Source organism: Phytophthora cinnamomi (assembly GCF_018691715.1).
Source record: "Phytophthora cinnamomi strain GKB4 chromosome Unknown Contig45, whole genome shotgun sequence".
Taxonomy (NCBI): Eukaryota; Oomycota; class Peronosporomycetes; order Peronosporales; family Peronosporaceae; genus Phytophthora; species Phytophthora cinnamomi.
In genome coordinates this window covers 172,316-196,427 of record NW_027150978.1, presented here as the reverse complement: position 1 = coordinate 196,427, position 24,112 = coordinate 172,316, and the positions used below count along the sequence as shown (strand labels likewise).

The 24,112-nt window shown below is 48.4% G+C and overlaps 5 protein-coding genes across 5 annotated transcripts; 1 reads left to right on the top strand and 4 right to left on the bottom strand.

The window, feature by feature from the left end:
• Positions 1–247: 247 nt before the first annotated feature.
• Positions 248–856, top strand: IUM83_15601 (uncharacterized protein; the record flags this gene model as incomplete). The annotated part of the gene is made up of 3 exons (XM_067940433.1): positions 248–321; positions 419–669; positions 747–856. 3 exons carry the CDS (start codon positions 248–250, stop codon positions 854–856), a joined length of 435 nt encoding a protein of 144 aa, XP_067790595.1.
• Positions 857–14,191: 13,335 nt separating this feature from the next.
• IUM83_15600 (Pogo transposable element with KRAB) lies at positions 14,192–15,195 on the bottom strand (the record flags this gene model as incomplete). Its single annotated transcript, XM_067940432.1, has 2 exons — positions 14,192–14,437; positions 14,584–15,195. The coding sequence occupies 2 exons, from the start codon at positions 15,193–15,195 to the stop codon at positions 14,192–14,194; spliced, it is 858 nt and encodes a 285-aa protein (XP_067790594.1).
• A 3,688-nt stretch (positions 15,196–18,883) lies between these two features.
• IUM83_15599 (putative retroelement) lies at positions 18,884–19,324 on the bottom strand (the record flags this gene model as incomplete). The annotated part of the gene is made up of 1 exon (XM_067940431.1): positions 18,884–19,324. The coding sequence occupies one exon, from the start codon at positions 19,322–19,324 to the stop codon at positions 18,884–18,886; it is 441 nt and encodes a 146-aa protein (XP_067790630.1).
• A 177-nt stretch (positions 19,325–19,501) lies between these two features.
• Positions 19,502–19,945, bottom strand: IUM83_15598 (putative retroelement; the record flags this gene model as incomplete). Its single annotated transcript, XM_067940430.1, has 1 exon — positions 19,502–19,945. One exon carries the CDS (start codon positions 19,943–19,945, stop codon positions 19,502–19,504), a length of 444 nt encoding a protein of 147 aa, XP_067790631.1.
• A 2,418-nt stretch (positions 19,946–22,363) lies between these two features.
• Positions 22,364–23,069, bottom strand: IUM83_15597 (uncharacterized protein; the record flags this gene model as incomplete). Its single annotated transcript, XM_067940429.1, has 3 exons — positions 22,364–22,767; positions 22,838–22,874; positions 22,938–23,069. The coding sequence occupies 3 exons, from the start codon at positions 23,067–23,069 to the stop codon at positions 22,364–22,366; spliced, it is 573 nt and encodes a 190-aa protein (XP_067790575.1).
• Between the last annotated feature and the right edge of the window lie 1,043 nt (positions 23,070–24,112).

The window sequence follows — 24,112 nt, the reverse complement described above, 5'->3', positions numbered from 1 at the left end:
GCCGAAGCGATTCGTGGCTTTACGGGTAACGCTACGTCGAAGACGCTAAAAGATCAGGGGCGCAAGGAAGTATTCCCTTGCGTCTCTAAGGTATTGACGTACATGAAGGACGTGCGGCGGCTTGAACAAGTAAGTCAACAATGGTGTTAATTGCTACTGACTGTATATTTTAAAGGTTATGTATATTATACAGGTTCTGTCTACCGCTGGAATCATAGCGTTCATGTGAAAGATTCATCCGGAGTGGATGACCTCCTACTTCAATGAGAAGGAGACGGGTACGCTCGTGCTCGAGCGCATGGTCCAGCGACTGGCTAATCGGTAATATACTATGATATTTGTTATAATGTTCTTTGTATTGATGAATTGCAATTTGTCTTGTAATTTATGGCTTGACAGCAACGTATTCTCGTCACAGAAGTCTCAATCTGCTAAAAAAATCTCACGAGGAGCTTGAAGAAACACGTGCGGAATTCGCTCTCTCGTTTTGGGCAAAATACGAGGCCTTCGGAGGTGGTGGTGTGGTCAACGCGGACGAAACGGCAATTCTATTCGACATGCCGCCGATCAAGTCGTTGGATGGCAAAGGAAGGAGAGATTCGGCGCGTATTTTGGGCGCTAACAAACACGCAGGCCGTATGACGGCAGTTTTGACCGTGCGGGATGACGGTAACCTTTTTCTATCTGTTATCATATATGCTATTGTGTATTAATGTTGTATATTCACTGTTAATTTGTATTGTTAGGAATAAAGTTGCCAATTCTCTTCATTATCCATGGAGTTCCCGGTGGACGGCTCGAACAGGGCGAGCTCGAAGAATACCCAGAGGGACACTTCTACACCGTTCAAGAATAAACTTGGATGGACAGCTCCGCGTGGAGATTCTATGTAGAAAAACCATTAAAGGTTGAAATAGATGCACCCGCTGTCCTTCTTCTTGACAACTTTGAATGCCACGTCTCGGAAGAAGGACAGTGGATCGAAGCCAACGCTACGGTGGCCCAATTACCACCCAATAGCACCGCACTGTGTCAGCCGCTTGATGTGGGGGTAATGGGGCCTCTCAGAAACAGTAGTAGTAGATGCACTGGTGGTACTGCTGAGGAAAAGCGTATTCGTGCGATTAACTCAGCTATTGCTGCATGGGAGTCTATTACAGCAAGAACTGTAATCCGTAGCTTCGAAAAGGCTATTCCGAGGTATCCGAAGGTAACCATTTGAAATCGAATACCTTTTTTTGAAATATCATATGCATTTATGAACGGTCTCTGTACAATTGACCCACGTTTTGACCAATGACATTTCCTGCCGGATTTTTTTGTCGGGCACAGTGTTCGTCTATTTACAATGGAGAATGGCATTAAGTGATGCTGGATTTCTGCGTTGTTTTCTGTAACATTTCTACTCCGACATTACGAATTCTACGTAACCTACTTTATAGAGGTGAAACTTATCAGCGATGTCCGCAGCAAATTCTCAGCGAGCTAAATCCGCAAATAGAAATTTGTATGCATGAATTCAAGCAGATCAGCTGTATAGTCCATATAGCATCCAACACGAAGATTTCGGATAGGGTTGGGGGACCATATATAAATCTCCGAAGGAGAACGCGTGGCTGTCACCAGCCCTTCATTACGAAATCAGCCCCCGAGAAGAGACTATATCCGTGGGACTATACCCGTCTTCGAGAAGTCGTTTCAGCAGATACAGCGCGAGTTGACGAAGAAGGGCTGGAAGAGATCTACGGGGCTCAGCAACGACCAAAGGTACCTGCCTCCCGGTGAGAATCGACTGCTTTGTTGGTATGTTTATTTTGCCTTGCTGAGATGGCTTACCACTAATAAACTACGATTCGTTCACTAGTCAGATGAAGCCAATTTGCTGCGTTGCTGTCGGCGTCAACGATGTTTGGCTTTTGGTCAGCCCACGGCCTCTGTTAGGACGGCCCTGATGACCACAACGACTAATGCGACTACTCCGATGACCACAGCGACTGCTGCGACGGTCACGGTGACTGCTGCGATAGTCACGGTGGAACCGCCACTAGTTGAAGCAGCAGCTAAGCAATCGGCTGCGGCAAAGTCTAGGCCGGCGGCAAAGGCGACTCCTACAGCTCCCCGACCGTCTTCAGCGAGGGGTGACGTTGCTCTGGCCATGGTGGACGCGAATCGAGCGCCCAGATCTGTTAGCAAGGCTGTAAGTAGTGGAACTTCTTGGATGCACTGCGCGTGATCGACTCTTCGCACCTGCTAATACGGATGATCTCAACGATGGAGATGCTGATTGGTTGCTCTCGCTCGACTCGATGCCAAAAGTGACGAAGAAACGATCTTGCTTGACGAAGACGAGGGCACAGAGGAAGACGGCAGTGTGGAGGACTGCGTTGAAGGCGACAAAGCGATATCGATGATGCTGCTGCTGATGAGGTTCCGCTTGAGTTTGTTCTCTTAGACGACGATTTGGATCGCCTTGATACGAACGGATGGGATACATTTGATGCGCCGTTCGGATCAAGTCTTCTACGACGCTGGACCACTCTACGAGGGACCGTGGGCCCCAAAATGCGCAGCGCTGGCGTACGCCGTGAATCCCCTGGCAATAGTCGAAGGCTTCCATCCGAGGAATGCAGGTAGAAAATTGCACGGGAAACGGTGAACTACCGCGATGAGAGGATTGCCGCGATCTCGCAAATAATGCGATCACGCGCTCGTGCACGACGGGAGACAACACCGTCGACTATTGTGCTATTGGTGGAGTAGTACAAGGCCAAGTTGCCACGAAAGAACCCCACCCAACCCCTCGAGACCGTGCATTGCATCGGTTTGCTGATCGCACGCGCACTTGAGCCGCGCCGAGAGAGTCTAAATCGGCTTTGGGTCACCAAGGTGGAGGGAGCATAGTCGCGTGTGATGTTCGGGCAGTCCCTCAGCCGAAACCGCTTCCATGACATCGCTCGCTTCCTGCGCTTCAACAACAACGCCAAACTGGCTGAAAGCGGTGATCGCGTGTTCAAGTGTTGTCCCGTTATCCAGGCGCTGTAGACGACGTTTTTCCGCGGGTATCGACTCGGAGCCTGGATCTCCTTTGATGAAAATATGGTTCCCATGCGTCACCGACGTAAACCGTTGCGTCAGTTCATGCCCATGAAGCCCCACAAGTGGGGTACCTAGTTCTACATGACGTGCTGCGCCGAGACTGCATTCTGCTCCAGGTACATAGCCCAACTATTAGGGATACCTGTTGCATGAAACGGGTGTCCGAGGTTTTGCTAATACGGCGAATCCGTTATATATTCCGAATGTGCCGCACGATATGCTAACGGATTCTGTCTGATGTCCAGTGTAGGCAAGAAATCTACTGCGGGAAGGTGAACGACAAGGAAGGTGCTGTCACCCAGCGAGCTGTCGTCAAGAATCTGGGGCATGCGCTTCGAGGACAACGAGCACAGCGCTTGGTGTGTACGGACAACTTCTACACTGCCGCTATCACACAAGCTTCTCAGCATGGGCTACAGCCACGTTGGTACCATCCGAAAAGTCCGCAAGGATTGGTGCACGGCCATCGCATTCACGAAAACAAATGTACAAAGCGTATGCCGCGCGGTACATACCGCATTGGGGTGTGGAGAGATCACCCGGAGGTTGTGGGACTAGCTTGACTGGACAGTAAACCCGTACGCTTCCTCGGTACATGGAGTTCTACACAACGAGCGCAAGTAATGCGCCGAGATCGCGATGGCTTGGTCTCTGTCGTTCCATTCTGAGGCTTGTGCGCAACTACCACCAATCAATGGGGGGAATGGACCTACATGCTCAATTACGGCATCAAAGATACTATAGTCAACAGGCGATTCGGATGCGCAAGTACTACAAAGCGAATTTCCTCGGCCTGGTCGATCTCGCCATGGTGAACGCGTTCATAGTGCACAAGATCGCTCTGAAACGCCACAACAAGCTTACCCCGCCTCACGCTGCATTTATGAGGCGCCTACACACCGAACTACTGAGCCAAACTAACAAGACTTTGCGGCTGGAGACGGCATGACCGATCGCGTGACAGAGCCGCTGCCGCGCCACCCCCGCATTCTGGAGAAGACCGAAGCCATGAATGGCACCAAGCGTCGACAATGATTGTGCAAAGTATGCTCTACGTACGCTGGTGCTGGCGTGCGCAGCTGCGAGACGAGCTACTACTGCCCCACTTTCTCGCGCGAGAAGAAAGGAAGGTTCACGCCTGCAACAATCCGCGCCGCCTCGAGCATGGCGGCTCCCTCACCTGCGACTAGGTGTGGCACCAGAGCTGGAAGAATGACACCGTAATTCCCCCACAACAGCAGCACTAGGTTCGTCAGCATGGGCAGACCGGGGATAGCTGAGGAGGCTGAACAGGAGGAGTAAGAAAGTTAGGTTGGAGGAGTAAATAAATGAAATCCCTCTTTGCTAAATGCTTGTCGTGTTGTCGGTCTCATCGTTGCAAGAGGAAAAACTGTTTTGCAGGGAGATCGCAATTGGGAGTATTTTTGACATGTTCTGTATGGCACATCTCACCGCATTGCCCAATCAAATATCTTACTGAGGCCACGTGGCGCGTGAGAGGCTTGATGCATGATTTATAGTACTGGTTTTTCGGTATATCGTCATTCATACATAAGGAATTACTAGTTCGCGGGAATAATCTTCGGATTAGAAACGTTAAGAACAACGATCGAACACAAAAAGACTTGGTCAAAACGACTGTAAAATTGCGTGAAATCGTATCGATCTTGTAGTAATGTGATCCACTGTACATTGGTCGGCAATCCCTAAAATTCGGTATACATACTACAAAAACAAAAAACCAGAATTCAGAAGTCGCCAAGCGTAGACGAGGCTGTAAGCATAAGCAAAATGTGAAACGCGAAGACAAGTATGGAAAGGGTGGAAATGGTCAAACACAGACACGTGGAGAATCTTGGTCACGACATGAATGAAACAGGGCTAGCGCTGCGGCGCATTTGGTTGGGTCTCCGTCGCTGCAGCGAAGCTCCGCGCCTGAACGGAGTGGCTACGTATGAGCAGGTTGCTTGTCGTGTTCAGCATTTGCGTACGAAGTGAGGCGAGCGAAACACGATGGGTTCGATAAAGGCACTGGCGCGACTATCATCTTTACACTCTGGAATAGATACACGTAATGCGTTAGCTTTGGGCGCGCTCTGAACGACGACGGTTTCCCTCATGTTGGAAAGGAGAATGATGACGAAACAGCGGTGTTAGACGTGTCTACGGTGGGCCTTCTCGGAAAGTTGAAAGCTTTCCAGCAATCGAATATAATTGCCTTGTTTCATCTCGATGCCCCGTTCAAACTCTGCGAAACTGGTGTGTATTTAGGGACTGCTCCCGAAAATATCACCTCGAAGCCACGTATGTTGTCAGCCGGTTGACCCACGTTGAGTACTCCTAGGTTCTGTCAGCTGTACTGCAAATATATCGCAAGTTGGTCTTCCCTTATCTCAAGATTCATGCGGATCTTTGCGATACTGAAGATGACAGGTTCTGGCGCCCCTCAATTATAAGGTGCAACATATTATTGTGTTTTTCATGTAGTATACAACGTGAAAAAGAAAATACGTAACCGGGACGATGCCGCTGGTGCAATGGTTTACAAGCGCATCACTGAACTGCAATTTTCAGCGCGCCTCTTGGTGTTCCATCGAATTCGTGACGCTATACTTACTCAGTGGCGGCAAATTCGGGTTCTCCATGATTTTTCTTAATTAGTTCTAGAGGCAGTTGCTGAAAAGTCGTATCTGGTTCTGGCAGACCCTTCCCACGCCCACTCGCTACACGACAACGAATAATCTATTTGAAACATTCAATGCCAGCGCTAACGATACGTGATGCAGAAGATGTTCGACATCAAGTGGCTACTACGGAAACCAGCCGTGATTTGTGAGGAGGTAACGGTGGATAACGTCAATCCCACTGCGTCTGTCCGCAATCCGCATTCAACACTGGTGAACATAGTTCGGAAGTTAGTACATGCTAAGCCGTTGGTGGTATGCGAGACCAGCGACGAGCAGATTGTGAAATTGTTCAGCTGATCTCCTTCCCTGGTGAGTCGAGACGTTTGGCAGAAGCTTCGAAACAGGCTTTTGTGCTGCTGACCAATATCAGATAACGGGTCGGTTGCACGAAAGGCTTCGGCAACGGCAGCGACATAAGGCTGCTGCCATTTGTAGCAACGCAATGAAGTGGTTGTTGTACATGGCTCATCGAATGAAATGCTAGCTGTGGCGGGGCCGTCAGCATCCCTGCTGGTACATGTGCGTACCGATATTTTGCAAAAATGGGACATTGTCGCCACGTGCTTGTTGCGCGATGCTGAGTAGCGATAAAACGTATTCGAGTGGGAGCTGTTGTCACCGCCTTAAGGGTTGTCATGTACACAAGAAGCGTCGAGGCGAAACGGAAGATGAACATGAAACCCTTGGCGTCTCTATTGAGTTACGGTCTACACAGCCACCACCAAGTTTGAATTCGAGTGGGACGGCTTCTGCAAACATCTTCATCGCCACGCACGATGCTTTTGTCGGTGCGTTCTCATCGTTTCATTTCAACGCGCAACAAAATTACTATCAACTAACGACGAAGGGAGCATATCCGCAGCCAGCGATCAAGCATACGACAGGATGGAGAAATCCCCAGACTTGTGAAATGCCACAAACAGGTGTGAGGAAGGTGAGTACTACTCGATAAGCGAAAATGTACCAACACCGAATTTAGGGTAATCTTGAAGTCCCTAATGAAGTTTTCACTGTCCCAAACTCGATTCTACAGCTACATCGCAGCCTCTTTGTTTTTTCAGAACAATATCAACATAGTGGACAACACGAAAGAGGTTGAGAACGCATCGTAATGCGAAGCGTTCAAAATACACCGATCTATCTTTACTTTAAAATTGGCATTTGAAGTATTGTGCACTTCTTGCCAGAGGAGGCCGGCCTGACCGTTTGATTGCCAGGCTATACCATGTCCGAGGGGCAGTGTGGGTTGTTACATCTCTATGGAGTTGTGGATATGAATTGACCTACATTGTTAGTACGCTGGCTGTAGCGCTGCAAGAAGTTACCTGGAGAGCGTACTACATCGAAATTGACGGTACGGATCACTGGCACATACTCTCGTCGTTTTACTCCTCTTCGCTGATGTCCTCTCCTCCGCTGATGACCTCCACTTCGCCGCTGACATCCTCTCAGTTGTCCTTCTCGGCGCTGGTCTCGTCGCTTTCCTCGCAGCATTCAACATCGTTCCCTTCGCTTTCCACCTCAGCATCGCTGTTCTCGCGCACGTTGCGTCCCCCTCGAACGCTTCGTTTCGGTTTCGTGAGGTGGCACCGGTGGTTATGCACTTCGTTTCTTCTACGAAAGATTATAAATATCGCAATGTCCACCTCGGTCATTCTCACTTCTCATTTGCCTTCTTCCTGTCCGTTTTTTTTTTCTACAGAAGCTGCTGTGGTTGCTGAGACGGCGGTGCGAATCGCATAGCATAATACAGTATTCGAAGGAGTACAAGCTATATGCTTCTGTAACATCCACCTACTGCGTGATTCGTGGACACGCACGTAGCATCGCAGTCTTATGTTTAACTTGTTGATTTTAGCCGCAGCATGGACGAGGTCGCCACGAAAAAGAAGGAAATCGCCCGCATCCTGATTCCCATCACTGCATTTGTCGCGATCCGCGTATGTACCGAAGCAACCAGGGTAAATGTACATGTGAGTGTTAGGCATCAGTCATTTAACAACTGACGCCTGCACTGCACCTTTCTCTAGGAAGTTCATGCTTGTCTCGAAGGACGGATATTCCCGATTAATCCCTTGCCGTAGCCCACCAGGTAGCGGCTTAAGCGCCCACAACTGGCGTTTCGCTCAAAGATTTTCACAATATATGTGATTCCCTTGTACACTTTTTCCAATGCGTTACCGAACACAGTGATACAACTAGCTTGTACGATTGGAGTCTTGCTCCTGCTCGTAGACTTCTCCAAGAAATGGGAATATGGCTCTCAGGATGGATGTCATGGCCTTCAAATACCTACTCCGACTGTTACGAAGTGGAAGAAAAAAGCCCAGTAAAGCAATACGACAGCAGCTACGGATATGTGTTTGGTCTCATGGCTTAGCAGCTGTGCATCATCAACTCCTTACGCTGCCACGCCAATCTTGCCGATTCCACGGGACTTGAAGTACAACGTTATTGCGCTGGTGGTACGGCCAAACCTGACAACCATTCTGCAACTACCTAATGCGGTCATCAAGCGAAGCTACGAGGAGTATTGCAGAGACAACAAATGCCTCGGTAAAGCTCTGAAGGACCCTCAACTTCAGATGAAGGCGTGCAACGCTAAGGTACCTCGCTATGCTGGAGCGGCGGAGTGGAAGTTAGACTATATGGGTTTGTGGACGCAGCCAGCATCAAACAAACATTTACAGTATGTGGACTGGTGAGAAGACAGGAGATAACTTGAGCAAACTACAGTCACCTACGAAAGCAAAGACCCGTTACAATACACAAACATGTGAGCTGCGTATAGATGGGCTTGACGCTACGCCGGTTACATATAAGGGCCAAGGTTAATTTGCTCAGTCAGATTCCATGACCCACCACCTACTTCAGTTTCGGACATCTGCGGTTGGTTCCAGGTATAGCACATACGCTTTGTAAACAAATAGGACCCAGGTGCACCGTCATATTCATCTAAAGCCCGTATGCCTAATATGCGGGGTAAGACGGTAGCCTGTAAACCAACCCCACTTTTACAGGACGTTTTAGGTTGTGTGAAAATCTGACTAAAAATCAATGAGTGATTGGTATTTTGGTCACACGAACGGTAATCGCCAGATGACCCGCATTGTCGATAAAAACCCAATTCTGGTCCATACGGTACAGACTGCCGTTCTGATCTGTCTGGGTGTACATCTTTTCCAGGCGTAGTTCGGCAAGTGCCAGACCAAATCCACTCAGTGGAAATTGAAATCCGTGAAGATCACGCCCGAATTGTTTTTCCTGTTAGAAATATCACCTGCCACATCTTGTCAAAGAAAAAAGACTGAATGCAGGGAGTGGAAGCAATGTTGCTGGTGCGCTTTAGCTCCCAAGTGGCATGTCTTGCATGTTGGTCACCATCACGTCGAATCACAGTGTGTGACGTAGAATGAGCGGCAGTGTTCCGTCTAGGCAGCTTGTAGAATGCACAGGTGTGACGCTCTTTGCAAGAAAGACTGGCAGTGATACTTGCCCAAAATTTATATTCGGCTTTCACGCGGGAAAGCTTTCATGCTTGCTTTGAGAGATGAGAACGCACTTTCAATCGGGGTCAGCATCTGGGAGTAGGTTTCTAATCTCAGCAGATTAACAGAGGAGAACTCATCTTCTTGGGACACTTGCTCCACACCGTGGCAAGGAGCGTTGGCGAGCACGAGCACAATGTCCGACAGCGGTAACTCACTCTGATTCCTAACGTGGTGCAACAGATTGTGGGTGAAGTCGTTCGTATTGGCAAACTTGTTGGGGCCGAAGCGCGTCTCATGGTACAAGACCCCGTACTCGCTAATGCAGGCAGTCACGTGCACCCGCAAATGAACGTTGGTGGCCTGAGCTACAGACTGAGTCCTAGGGCGTTCGCGCTAAATCGTGTGGCAGTGGTGCGACAGTATCTCGGATTCATGCGCGCCAAACACTACCCCTTCTTGAAGTTTGTGTGACCTCCATTTTCGCATAAATTATAGTGTCAGCCACTATAATACACATTGAACAAATCCATTAAGCACCATTTTAACAAATAAAGATTAGTACCCTGCATATATGCTCTTCGTTTAGTCGCTTTGTGCGTATAACAAGATTGTTACGCGTTGAGAAACGAAGTGGCCACGACAAAAGATCGCAATTTGTTCGCGCCGCAAATGCCGTGTCAAATTTGGTAGCCATCAGCAGCATGATGCACTTTGTAGTGACACAAAGTCCCCTTGCCTACCTCATGAGCTTGATCCAATCAAATCAATTATAGGTTCAAATTCAATGATAAATAATGCTGAACATTTTTTTATTGTATACTTAGTTTCGACAAAAAATGTGTATCAATCGAGAGGGGGTATTCAACATGGGCCAGGCGGAAATCCACCACGGTTCACGAAGTGAATGCTCGCGAAGCGCTATCGCTAACCCCTGGTTTGTACATCGAGCACATCACGGTAGCGGTTTTGGTGCGGGTGGACGGTCTCGCTCTGCACCCGCATATTGTCGTCGAGAGACAAATCGGCGGGGAATTTGAGAACGAGGTGAAATCATACGTGTCCTCGCACGCCGCTACCTGATCTGTGTAGGAGAACACCTGAATCTATCAAAGGTAATGTTGGAACGGATTCTATCTTTACAGATTCTATCTTTACATTGCTCCACAAGAACGGAGTGCTGCTCTTGACAGAAAATGTTGACAAATTAGAGCCGAGGGAGTTACTAGATTACGGTTATGACGTATGCGGGTTAAGTCGACCCAATAGATTAAAACCGCAACGCACATCCAGGATAAGTCGGTCCTGTCCAATTGTACATGTGTTCGGCTTGAAACGATAAATAGGCAGCGGAGAAAGCGCGATTAGGTTCAAGCAAAAATAACTGATTCACCTAACACTCATTTTGAGCCCTTGCTCCCGGTTTCAGCGCTATGTGGGTTTATTCGACTGGGTCGAATATACGTGCAACAGGTAAGTTGAGGCGGAGAAACAAACACCTAAAGGTGGAAGTTACAGAGGTCGAAAAATTTGAAGCAATTAAGGCATTATAGCAATGCTACTTCGAATGGAAACCGACTGAGGCGGCTAAGCGTCTCAGCATCCACAATAGTATCCTTTGGGTTAGTGGAACGAATTCTCCGATTTCGAACTGCTGTTCGTTTGGGAGCGTCGCCTAGATCCGGGCGGAAAAATGAAGAAAAGGACTGGAGTGGATTGACATTGCAGCATTACGAAGATCGTGTGTTTGATTCTACTCGAACCGCTTATGCGATCACGGTTCAGTGAATCTCGCCAAACTTACATATTACAATCAAATACCCGAATTCGCGGTGCCGAACGAAAACTTCAAATTAAGGTGTGTGGTCAGATTTATTAGACATTGTAATCCTACAGTTGAAAGAGGAGGTGTCACAGCGCGAACAATCCATTCTGGAGGAGGTCAATTGTACTGTCGCACCACTCGGGTCGTACCACTGTGATTCCGAATTCAGGCAACCGCAACAGCTGGCCGAGGATCCAGGACCGCCGAGCAAAACCTAACCGCACGCTTGACCGCCAAACACATGGAACCCCTGTACGTGCCCTCCGGGCAAAACGAAAACCGCCGCCCACCTCCGGCACTAGGCAACCGAGCGCTCGACCGCCAAGCCAAGCGGCAGCACTCCTGCAGCCGCCGAGCGAAGTAGCGCCGCGTCCACGACAGGCGAACTCAGGTATAACACACCCATGGACAGCGATCGCAGTGGCAGTAGGCCTATGGACCCCAGGCACAAGCGTAGTGGGTGCAAGTATAGCGGGCTGAGTACCAGTGCACTTGAGCCGATGAGCAACGCGGTAGTGGCCGACGCTTCTGCTCGAGTTACCAGTAACCCCACCCATGGCGACCCCAACGACCCCGGTAACATGGCCAATCGGGATGCCCGTGATGGACGGGCGTCTCTAAATTTGCCCGTTTATGTTGGCTGCCCAAGCCGCCAACCAGCGATGCGTCATCTGAACTACACATATTTATTTGTTCAGGTTTGTTAAGGATCCTCGAGTTGCAGCTTTTATGATTAGAAGGGCGCTGCTATCAAGAATATCAGCAGCTCCCGATATCTCAAGAACTTCATCAGTACCGCTGACACCGAAATGACAGAGACCGGCCCAGCTGAAAATGCCACTTTTGTGGGACTAAGCCAAGTAGTATAGAGCAATATGCCTTTTCTTAAGAAGCGGTGGAGCACGGCTACGACTGCCACCATCTCAGACACTCGACTGTCTGAAGACCGACCTCACAATGCAAATTGCCTCTGATTTTAGCTCCCCTAGCAGCTTTGACCTTATAGCCCGGTTACAAAATCTCCCACTGGTTTCTACTGATAAGCGTCGTATGTATTTAATGTGAACGTCTTTCTGTGTTATAATTTACACGAGCAGCAAATTAAATATGTGATATTGTTATTATCTCTGAAGTAGCTGTAGCACTTGAATCAGGACTGTCGGAGATGCTACAATGTACTTGCTTCTAACCCAAGTTATTTGGAGGGGGAGAGGGAGTAGTTTTTATCGAGCCTGGGTGAACCAGTAGTGTCGAGAGTGGGGTCTCTCGAATTGGTAAACCAGCGCTCAACCATCTCATTGCTGACCTGAGTAAGGAATCCATTCTTTTACCTATTAGCTGGGACGGTGTACGTTTGCGCAGCATCACGATAGAAACCGCGAAGGTTCAAGTTCGAATATAAGAACCTATGTACTCCACCTACTTCGACAACGTCAAAACGTTGGCCAACACGATTGTCTCTAGTTCGTCACGTGCGAAGAAATCCAGATACCACGTTATTCCCTGTGTATTCGAGCTCCATCACCAAGTCGACATTTACAACTGTGGAATATTCTTTTAAAATTATGCGGGGCAAAGTTTTCTATAACATCTCACTGGCCCAGATACTTCTGCGCTTGCATTTAAATACACGTAGTTCAGTTGTAAGCTACATGGTTGCTATTCGATATCTGCATTCACCTCACTGCGCGTTTGAGGACGAGACTTTTTTCTATATGAGAGTGTGGACGAATAGGACCACTAGCAAGAATTATATCGTGATTTTAATGCCCATCTGCTCATGCAATACAAACAAAAGCACCAAACATTAACCCGAGCTGAGATATGTCAACTTCTCTCATACGTCTAGTTCTCTACGTCAATCCTGTAACGCAAGCTGGCTGTACACACCTCGAAAGTATGTGCCGAGTTTCAGCCACGACAGCCGCCTAGCGGACGTGGAATCGCCGCGCGGACACCGCCCATGGGTCATCGCGCGTAGACTTGTGCGCTATTTGTGTTGTGTTGGACAAATAGGCGCGTGGAAAAGTACCGTACTATTTAATATATGTTCGTGTAATTCTCATTTGTTTTTGCAGATGTATTACGGGAGTAAAATGGGTTGCGCCTGTCCACGTATTTTGCGGGCGTGGTGCTTTGGTTTTGTAGGCGCTTTACCTTGGCGCTCTTTTCACCATAGTGGGAGGATCTACGTCTTGGTATGTGTATTGAACATGACTACGTGATGATTACACCATGCACGCTTTTAATTTGTCATATAAGACTATGGAGATGAAGTTGAAGTTTGGGAACAAGGCGAAAAACGCTCCTTATCGCGTGGGTATTCGTACCTTGTCTTTCAAGACATGTTAAAGGGTAAAAACGTGACCTCTCGCCGAGAAAGCGTACGAGTTGATTTAATGTTACTAGGCACCAGACTATAACTACTTCTATATATATCACCATGTATTGTATGAATTGCAACTATAATTACCCGTTATTTACCCAGACAGAAGATGGCAGACCGTATTTCTACTAAAACGCCAAAAAACATCAAACGCTTCAGAAGTACACGACTGCAATTATTCAACCCCGTGGTAAACCTGGTCCACTGACAAACTAGAAAAATTCAGCCATAAACGCTTTACAGAGTACGTCACGTCAGATGACCTTCATTTACAGCTCCCCTTACCTACTAACGGAACTTACGGAATAATACCCCGGACACTATTTAATAGTACCCCTCACAAAATCTCGAAAGGTTACTCTGTATTACCAAAAGGTTACATCGCTACCTTAGCTTACTCGTTGATCAGTGCAGCATCATCAAGAGCGTCGTGCAGCTCGTCCAGGTTAAAGTCGTCCATATCCTCGTGGTCCTCGTCAGCGGCTTCCCAGCTTGTACAGAATTGCTCACCATACACGTCGTGCTTCGCAACGTGCCAGTCCAGGTAGCTGTCTGCAAACCCAGCAGCAGAGACTGAGTTAATGACAGTGTTGCTGTCAGTGTCGCGCCATGCCTTCCTTACCCACTCACAAACCACAGCCACCGCCGGCATGCGCGGGTTGCCGAAGCGAGTGTACTCGACCTTGTCGCTCTCCTTCCAGGCGTTGATCTACATGTAGAGTAGATCCTTGAACGTCTTGTAGATACCAATATCGCCTGCTTGTAGATAGGGCGTGAGGCCCCCAGGAATGCCGCACATGTTGATCTTGCGAGTCGCGCATTTCGCTTTCACATCCTTGGAGATGTGAGCGCGCATCGAATCCCAAACCAGATGTTTTCCTTCGCGCATGTCGACCAGCGGAAAAGCCAGATCAATCCAGCGCTTGAGCAACGTGCTGTCAACCCATGCGCGCGGCTGATGAGCCACGTACACCCCACCAATTTTAGCAAAAGTGGGTGAGGCTTTGCCTTTCAAATCAAAAGAGGTGGAAGTTTTCTGCCCGTGGCCGATACAGCCAGCACCGCCGTAATGCGCATGGACGAAAACCCCGTGGAGCGTACCACAACGTGGCGACTGCCGGTTATGTCCACAGTCTGGTTGCGCGCATCTTCGAAGTACACGGCCGTTTCATCCATCAGGATGGTGCGGTTCAAGTCCATGGCAGGGACAGCGCTGCGTAGGAACTTCATGTAGGAAACCGCGCGCTCCACGAGCGTCTCGTCCGTCAGGGTGGTGAGGTTCGTGCGTCGCCGCAAGGAGAGGCCGTAGCGGCGCATGAAGCCGGTGATCCAGTGTGGGGAGGCTGCAAAGCCACCGAACACAGCGTCGTCATCGTGGTGAGAGGCATATATCACCCTGGCCATGTGATCAATCCAGGCGCGCGTAACCTTTTCCTTCCGTAGCCGCTTGGCGACGATCTCGTCGTACAGGGCGTCCTCCATGGCAGCCGAAAGGGGACGCCGACCACCACCTGGAAGCCGGCGCATGCTTGGGTCTGCTGCTAGCAGCTTCTCACGGTCGCGCCACCACCGTCGCACGCTGCCACCGTCCAGCTTCAAACCCTGCGCACGGAAGTGCCTGATGGCTCGGGTAGGAACTTGGCCGCCTTCGCTCTCGATCCAGCGGAGAACCTGCTGCTTGCGCCAATTGCTGATGGGGATTCTTGATGGCATTTTGCCGAATGAGGCGGTGTTGGGGTGCTGCGAACGTGTGCAGGCAGCGCTAGTGAATGGCTGGGGCTGCGTTCTATAGTGAAGTGAGGTGTGACAAGATGACTGGTCATCAGAGCAGGGTAGGGTACGTGAGTTACTGTAGGGTTACTACGGGTTACTCTGAGAGGGTACTATTTGGGTAGAGGGTATTAATCGGGAATTTCCGTTATTATAATACAATATCGCAAAATATGAAATTAACCCATTATGATCTCTACTTGTTTTAGTCTCCGTAAGCGTGGAGTCGAGTGAATTCGACATCGCACTGACACCTTAGATATACTAGTTTCTGGCTCGCCGACCCCGATGCCCGGGTACTTTGATTTAACGTTCCTAACGCAACGTGTGATTCGATTTTGGTTAAGTCGTTCCAAGCACTAATTGTGGATCGAATAGGGGTCCATTTTAGTAGTACCTCCTATGTCTCCACCTATCAATTATAATTTCGGATCTTAAGTTTTAGTACAATCCCTCTCATGTCAAAATACTGGAACGCAGTGGCCCTATTTAAACGTGATTAGGCCACAGTAGTCGTAGCCACTTCGTGAAATATAGTCGGTCATTTTAAATGTGCCACTCGAAGTTGCCGCAGCGAATCTACATAGTTCAAATTCTAATAACGTTTCTAAAGTGATATTACCGCGGAGCCCAGACCTTTTCTTGAACAAAATAGGTAGCCCGTTTTGTTAGACCCTTGCGCTTGGTCCGCTGAAAATAATGGAAGGGATCGACAAGATGTAACCAAGAACTACCATAAACCCGTAAATTATAAAATATGACCTAACACTGGTAGAAATGTTCAAATGGGATTGAGTAAAGAAGGGTTATTGAGATTTATGCAATAAATGTGTTTCACACTATCCCCCCAAGAAAAAAATGATTTTCTGTGAGCTGAAAACGTGGTCTCAGCTATTGGAAGCTAGGTGCGGTAAGATGCAGCGGACTCTAAACCACCCGGCAGCGGCAGAGACGCCCAGCAACAGCAGGCTGCAAATCGATGACTGCATCATACCTGTACCAAGAAAGGAAAACCTCACTTCTCCGTCGGCTCATGATGGTCGATGGACAAAAACGACGATTTAAAGCGTCGGGGGCTGCTGGTCTCGCGGAATGTGGACATCCAGTTACAGAAGGTAGTAAACAAGAACTAAATAATATACAATATGCTGGAATCGATGACATAGTAGGTTCCATTGAGGCACAGTGTATCTTTAAAATAAAAAGTTAGGTAGTTCGAGATACCGCATCACCTATCTCTAGAGGAATATCCATCCAAGCAAGAGTATTTATACATTCTCTACAAAAACCAAAAAAGGTCACTTTTCTGTTTAATTAGTCGTGCCACAACTATTTACCATAAAGAACCTGAAAACCAGCCCACCTCTTTTGTTTTTCACTTTTCTTGAAAACTGATCATCTGTACTCGAAACAAAATATATCACGTAAATTGTATTCAGGAGTTTACTGCAATCAGGTACTTTTCTTGATTAAAGGCAAAATTGGAAATAATTTTAATACCTGTGGAATGATTATCCAAGATGCACGATTATATAATATGGCCACACTTATCATTATACCGACCAAAAAAGTGTGTAACGCGGAGACGGGTCATTTTCACCTGAAAGGTGGTGGCGTTCCTACATTTAGATATAAGGGTAACCTTCACCCGTAGATTCTGATTTTGAGGTCTGCTTGACGAATTCCAAGTAGGTTTTAAATAAAACTTCCATAAACAAAATGCTCTCAGCTGGTCAAAACTTTGGGGAAAGGGATCAAGTTGGTTGTACGGTCAGAAATCGGCTCTAATTGGCTCAACAATTGTATTATATGTCAAAACATATGGTGTATTCGGTTGGCTAGTCGCTGGTGTCGCCAAACGTCCAAACGTTGGTTGCAGTTTAAGGTGGTAGGGAGGCTTGTAGCGGTCACGTTGTCCATACATTGTAGCAACTGTGTCTGTCGTGTAGAAAAGAAGAAACTTGTGTGCGCGAGCCAGGTCATGAAACGATGCATTATAAAGGTTCCGTCGCGCGCCACATCTACATGCATCCAATTAGCATGAGGGCTAATACACAAAATTTGAACACCATACCGTTTGGTTAAGTCACAGAACAATTTCAGCATTCTGTGTACGAGTCGTAGAAACCGGCATGATGTTGCGGATGTGACATGCGGTACCATCGATGTACATTAGGCACGGGTCATGCAAAATGGCGAGCTGTTGGCACACATCTCAAACTGGGGGCATCAACGTGGTAGTCACCTTCACTACCGCTCCGGTTTGCCACCCAATCTTTAAATGACTCTTAAAAAGTCGATGGTACAACGCAGGTTGGACCAACAAGGGCCTGCAGAGCGAGAAACACTCGCCTGGTCGAACCAATATATGGCATGCGTCTAAGTTTGCCAGGGCCCAAAACTTGCGGTCGGATAGTCGCTAAGCCTTGAGAGGAGCAATTCTCTCAGAATCTACAACTTTGTCGATCCAATTTGCAGCAGTGTGAAGGAATACCGATTGTCCCGTAGTTGTACTTTGAAAAAAAAATAGAATAGCGAGATATAGTGAAGACTAACATGGATTGTATGTACGTCTCGTTTGCTGCGTTTTCGTTCCTAATAGTGATCGCAATATGTAGCACACAGTGGTGAGACAATTTGTTGACAATGAGCATGTTGATACAGAATATGCAATGCTTGGCGACATTTGCAAGCAGCTGTATCCGATGGTTTCCCGCTACAGTCGCGTTAGTCATATACTTATGGTTCAATGATTGTTATGCGTTATCAAGATGCTAAATTAACCTATACAATAATCAAGTAAATCTTTGTTTTGTGATTAAATATTAGGCAAACTACCTTCAATCGGGTTGCATATGGATGGGTGCGGCATCAGACGTACCAGCTACAAATCCGAGCTGTCTTCACTACGCCCTCTATCCGGCAGTCGAACGGAGCGTTGGGTGACAAACAGTTCACGACGGTAGCATGACTGTAATGGTTTATTAGTGTAAGCTATAATCAGACCAGCCGCCGCTGTATGGGAATAGTCGCTGCAGCATATAACTTCATACAAATGGGACGAATGAGTCGATTCGGTTTGGGACGCTGGCACGCTTGAAAGTACTTAGAGATGATTGAAATTGTTAACATTCAGCAATACTCTTCGTAGTTCTAGCTGGTTACACCTCTTAAACTCAGGTTAGGTTTCTCAAAAGCAAGCTGAATGCAATTGGTGATGCTATTACCACAAGAAATTGTATTTGCTTTCCATTTGCTGCAACGTTCGTTACCAGTATGCACTGTCACAGACAACAACAAAAAATCTAGCAACACAAAGGGCCGGCGATCAGAGTGGTTCTTTACAATTACTATGGACTTTGGTTGTACAGTGCGCGCCAAATTAATAGTACCCTCAAATTTGAAGTACGTTTTTGGCAGTTGCTCAGCCTCCAGAACGAATTGAGCGCTGCTATTTAGATATGTAGTCCCTACTGTGAGTACTATTAGGGGGGGTTGGCTAACAATCGGGATATCGGACTCCTTAACAGGGCTCCCATACAAAAAGCCACTTTTGGCTACTGCGACACGAAATAGTACCAGACCCTTTTTTTGGTCAACCATACAAACTTCTATATTAAAATAGAGCTGGTTAATAGGTTGTCAGTCCACCCTTCACCTTAACTACGACAAGGCACCGGCGGGGCATCGACTCAACTAAGCGTTGCAAGTACTCCTTCTCAATCGACTCCCAGGCTAATAGAATAGCCTTTTCGAGCTCTGCAACTGAGTTGTACAGTCGTCCATGCGTGTAGACACGTGAAACCCTCTTGCCCCAGACGTTCTCGATCGGGTTCCAGTCAGGGGATCGCGCGGTCCACTCCATGCGTTTGACGTCCATCTCGTCCATGAACTCCTTCGTCTCTCTGGAGACGTGGATCGACGCGTTATCCTGTTGAAACATGAAATCCCTGCCGTGATGCATGTGGGCAAACAGGAGTAAATACTCCGAAAAAGTATGGATATAGTGGCCAGAGTTCTGGCGACCGCGCAGCTGGCTCTTCCCCTGGGCGCTGAACGCCCCCCAGACCATCACACTACCCCTATTCTGACGCCGGATGTACGACTGGGCCGGACGGCGCAGGTCCCTCCAGTAGTACTTGTAGCCATCCGGCCCATCCAGATTAAACTTTTTTTCGTCTGATCAAAAAGTGTAATCCCATGTGGCTACAGTAAAAACAATTTTGCAATATTTCTTGCAAGAAATAAGTCAAAAAGGGTACTTGCCTGGGGTCAGGATGTGCGTCTCATCCCACAGCATCCTTGCCTGCTTGTGTGCGGCCGTAAGCGGCAACGTCAGGTTCATCTTAGTGTAGACAAGAAAGTCCACGTCGTGCAGCAGCCTCTGCACCGTGCGGACAGAGGCCTTGCAGCCGTACTTCGACGTGAGCTCTGCCGCCGTGTGTGCTCCTGTAGCTGCAGCCCTCACCAGCAGCCTGGTTTCCCTCTCGCTGAGAAACGCCTGCCGTCCTGCCTTGCCTACCTTGCCCGTGTCGGTGTCGGTCTGTGGCCCTCTCTCCTCGGCAACGACCCTCCTCAAGCTGGTCCGTGCGCGGCCGGTTCGTCGCTCAATCTCCTGCAGCGACAGCCCCGCGTCGGCCAGTCCGACGATCCACCAGTGCTCTTCCTTGCTTAGGGCCTTGCCGCGGCCCATTTAATAATGAGAGCGAGGAGGGAGGCCCCGGGCGCGCACAACCGCTAATCACAATGCGCTCTGTACCATCCATTTACTAGCTACTGATCTTCACTATTTTAATATAGAAGTTTGTATGGTTGACCAAAAAAAGGGTCTGGTACTATTTCGTGTCGCAGTAGCCAAAAGTGGCTTTTTGTATGGGAGCCCTGTTAAGGAGTCCGATATCCCGATTGTTAGCCAACCCCCCCTAATAGTACTCACAGTAGGGACTACATATCTAAATAGCAGCGCTCAACTCGTTCTGGAGGCTGAGCAACTGCCAAAAACGTACTTCAAATTTGGTGGTACTATTGATTTGGCGCGCACTGTAACACTATTAACCTATTAAAACGCTTCATTAGGGATTTTTTGGGGTCAATTGCCTACCAAAACATATTGGATAGGTCGTAGCAAAACACGCACTCGCTCCACCTAAACGTCACTTAGTTCCGAAAAGAATGCGTACCAAGCGCCGCTTCTCAATCAGGCGCAAGTGAGAAATACTAGATTTAGTAAACAAGGTTGAAGTCGAGGTGGCGGCGCACGAGCTCACCATTGCGCGCGGGACTTTCGACGGATGGACAAAGTAGGCAAAAAACTCGTAGGTCCACAGACGTTGAAAGCGCAGGGACGCAATCAAAAGTTTACTGACTTCTCCGACCTTTTAACATACATAACGGACGGCCGCCACGACGAAGCAGTACGTTTGAAACTTGATTTTATAATCTGTATTAGGGTGTATCAAAATTGAGCTGAGCCTAAAGACATAAAACAAACTGATTTTCAGCCAATCAATCGTGTTGTCAGAATTTCTTGACGCCTAAATCGAGTTTAAACGACTGCAGAGCCAATTGGACTGATTTGCAATTTCGAAACATTTCCATTGTTTTCTTCCTCCGGAAGTGCGCGCGCGTGAAGTTCTCAACTGCAGCGCGAACTCTAGCGTTCATCACGTCCAAGACCAAGGAACGGCGATTCCCGGTGAGCTAGGAGAACGACACCTTTAACAAAGATCCACCTATCATCAACATCATCCTGAAGCGGCTTACCTCAGAAGAAAATCTGCAATGATGGCATGGCGACGCCGTCGGAGGTAAAACCAAGAGGGCATTGACTTCTGAAATCGCTGGTCTTACGGGTATTAGCCCTTTCGAAAACGCTCGGTTTCGACTTGATTTCATTATACTATACAAACTAATATATTAAGCCATCAACCGAGGCAATTTGGCCCTATTTATTTCACCACGATACTTTCTGTTGAGTGGTTGTTAGGTGTAGGTGCTCAAATACTCATGAAGGAAAGGATTTTGTCCCCTTCATTTCACTACGGTACTGCGAATCAAAAGTTCTCATTGGATGTAAAGAATCAAGTTGAAACATTTTATGTCCCCCCTGTGCCAGTGATTTGCTGAAATGGGACAACAATTGGTTTAAACGGTGGCTGGAGCACTGATGTATATAAGACCGACACCGAAAGATATCGGCAAGATACACGTTACCACAGTCAAGGCTTCAATGATTTGGAGAATGCGAACACACAACGAGAGACGTGGAGGTACTTTTGCGCCATTATCTAATGGAATGAATTATGGTAGAGGTAATGGCGCGGAAACGCCCGCCAGAGCTTACTAGTACGGGCGTCACCAACACGAGCACTGCACGAACATCGCACGCGCACGGACGCCGCGACACCAGCACGAACGTCGCACCAGCTAGGACGCTGCACTGCCAGGGACGCAGTGCTAACGCGAACGTGAAACCATCAGGGACGTAGCATCTTCACAAGTGGTGTCCGGACAAGATCGCCGCACAAGGCTAACGCCACACCAGCACGAAGACGATCTACCGTAAATTCCGCCCAGACTCGAACAGCAGGCCAGCCGCATAAAGCACTAGTTCCAGACATCCACAGGAACAAAGGCATCGTCATTCCGTGCAAGTTAGAGCACAAGACCAACACTACCGCTGCGTCGGCACGCCGCGATAACCCACATGATTGTATGTATTTATCTTGATTTTATTATGTAATGCATGTGTTTACGTTTCAGTATGCTAATGTGTGTATGTGATAGGCTAATGTTGTATGTGAGTGCGTTTCAGAATCTCAATTAGACAGACAGACGTTGCCACAAAACTGGACCTCACAAAGGAATCACGCGCAGCCAGAGCAAACACGATGGAGAGCACCGATACGGACGCAGGAGGTGGAGCTAAATTGAGGATAATCGAAGCAGGGGCTCCGAATATGGCATTTTTATTTAGTAGGTTGTGCGGAGCTGAATAAATTATCCCATGACGCTCCTATCAACATAACATTAAATTATGGCAGTGCCCCAACGTAACACAATAAATAATGTCATTATGGAAAGCATGTAGTCTATTAACAACACATATCATCTAGCGTAAGTTGTCCACAGTCGTTGCATCCCAATACGACCGATTCTGGCTGAGAAACAAAATCGTCTCAAGCGTGCGCGGCAGCAGTCCGTGTCGTTGATGACCAAACGTCACCCGAGCAATGCTGAAGAAGCGTTCCACCACGTTCGACGTGGGTGGAATGCTCTTCAGCTGCTCATATTCAACACGGTCCTGTGCAAGCCGCCGGCGCTTACGAAGACGCTCCACGAACGACGCGGCTGCCTCCTCCGCTTCCTCACTTGCGTCTGCGTCGTCAGGCCTGACAGCTTCAAAAGGCTGCAGAGCGACCCTTTCAGCCCGCGTCAGTCGCTGCGCCTTCCCGCGAAGAACGCGAACACAGCCAGACTCAAAGTCTGGGCTGTGCACAATGTTGGCCCGAGGTCCTGCAGAATAAAAACATTATATAATTGTCAGTTAAATTAATAAACACAACTTCCACAATTATAAACTTACCAATGAAGCGCTCATATTGTGGCTTGACAGCAATCAGCTAGTCAAACCACTCGCGGACATCCAGCAGGTCAACGTCGTGGCCTTGAAGGGCCTTAGAAACCGACTCGATATCGCAAAGCTCTTGGTACAGGGCGCGCAGTCGCTTGTTCGCCGCCGGCGGCGGCAGCAGCTCCATGATGTCGTCGTCTTCGACGTCGAGGAACTCGAGGAGCTTGAGGTAGCGCCGTACCATCTCGAACGTAGAGCTCCAGCGCGTGTCCTGGCGGATGACAGGCCGAAGTGGAGTTTTCAACCATTTTTGCAAAATTACAAAAGTACACAAATTGTGTTAGAAACATATTGACACACCACATATACACAATAGGGCTTACCGTAGTTTCGCAGATTGGGTCAGAGTACGTAGCTTGACCATGAGTGCCTGAACAGCAGCTAGGTCGTCCTCATACGCCGCCATGTCTGCCTGAACAGCAAGGTTCAGTCGGTGGCTTGCGCACCCAATAAACGGCACGCTCATAAGAGTCGCCAGCCGGCGGTTTACGGCGCAGTTGTCACCTACAAGAAAGCGACACTGCGCCAGCTGTACGCCATAGTCGCGTGGCAGCATGGTGACACGAAGCGGCTCCAGAAAATTTGCCCAAGTCTCTGCTCAGTGACCCGGCCAGCGACAGGCCCGTAAGACACGCGACGGAAGAGCACAATAGAAGAGCGAAGACACAAGCGAGAAAGAAGACTCAAGCAAGTCCAGACTGAGAGCCGAAGAAGATTGCTCAAGATCGTCCAGACTCCCGCCATAGTAAAGTCAAGTCAAACTCCAGACTCATTGGTCTCCGGACCCCGGACGCAGGATTCCAGACACCAGGCTCCGGACGAAGATCTTCGATGGGCGACCGGTCGCGCCCTGTCCCAGCCTGATTTGTACCCAGAAAGGCCTTCCAAGTTTCAAGTATGCTCCGACCAAGATGTTAACGACCGACCAAGACGACCGACCATGATATGTTATGCACTGACCAGATTCCTGCCCTATCCATGACCTGCTCGACATGCGACGTGATTACGCCACGCCCCGACTATAGTGAAACCAAGATAAAAGAGCTGATCCCAGAGAGAACAGTGGATACAGAAGCCTAAGAAAAGATAATCAGAGAGTTCAATTTGCCAAGAAGGGCGCAAGTGCTTCCCCGTCCCCAGGGACGAGGTGTGCTGTCAAGTAAACGAGAGGAACAAGCCTCGACCGGAGGGATTAACCCTGCCGGCGGCCCTAAGCTACAAGACCTG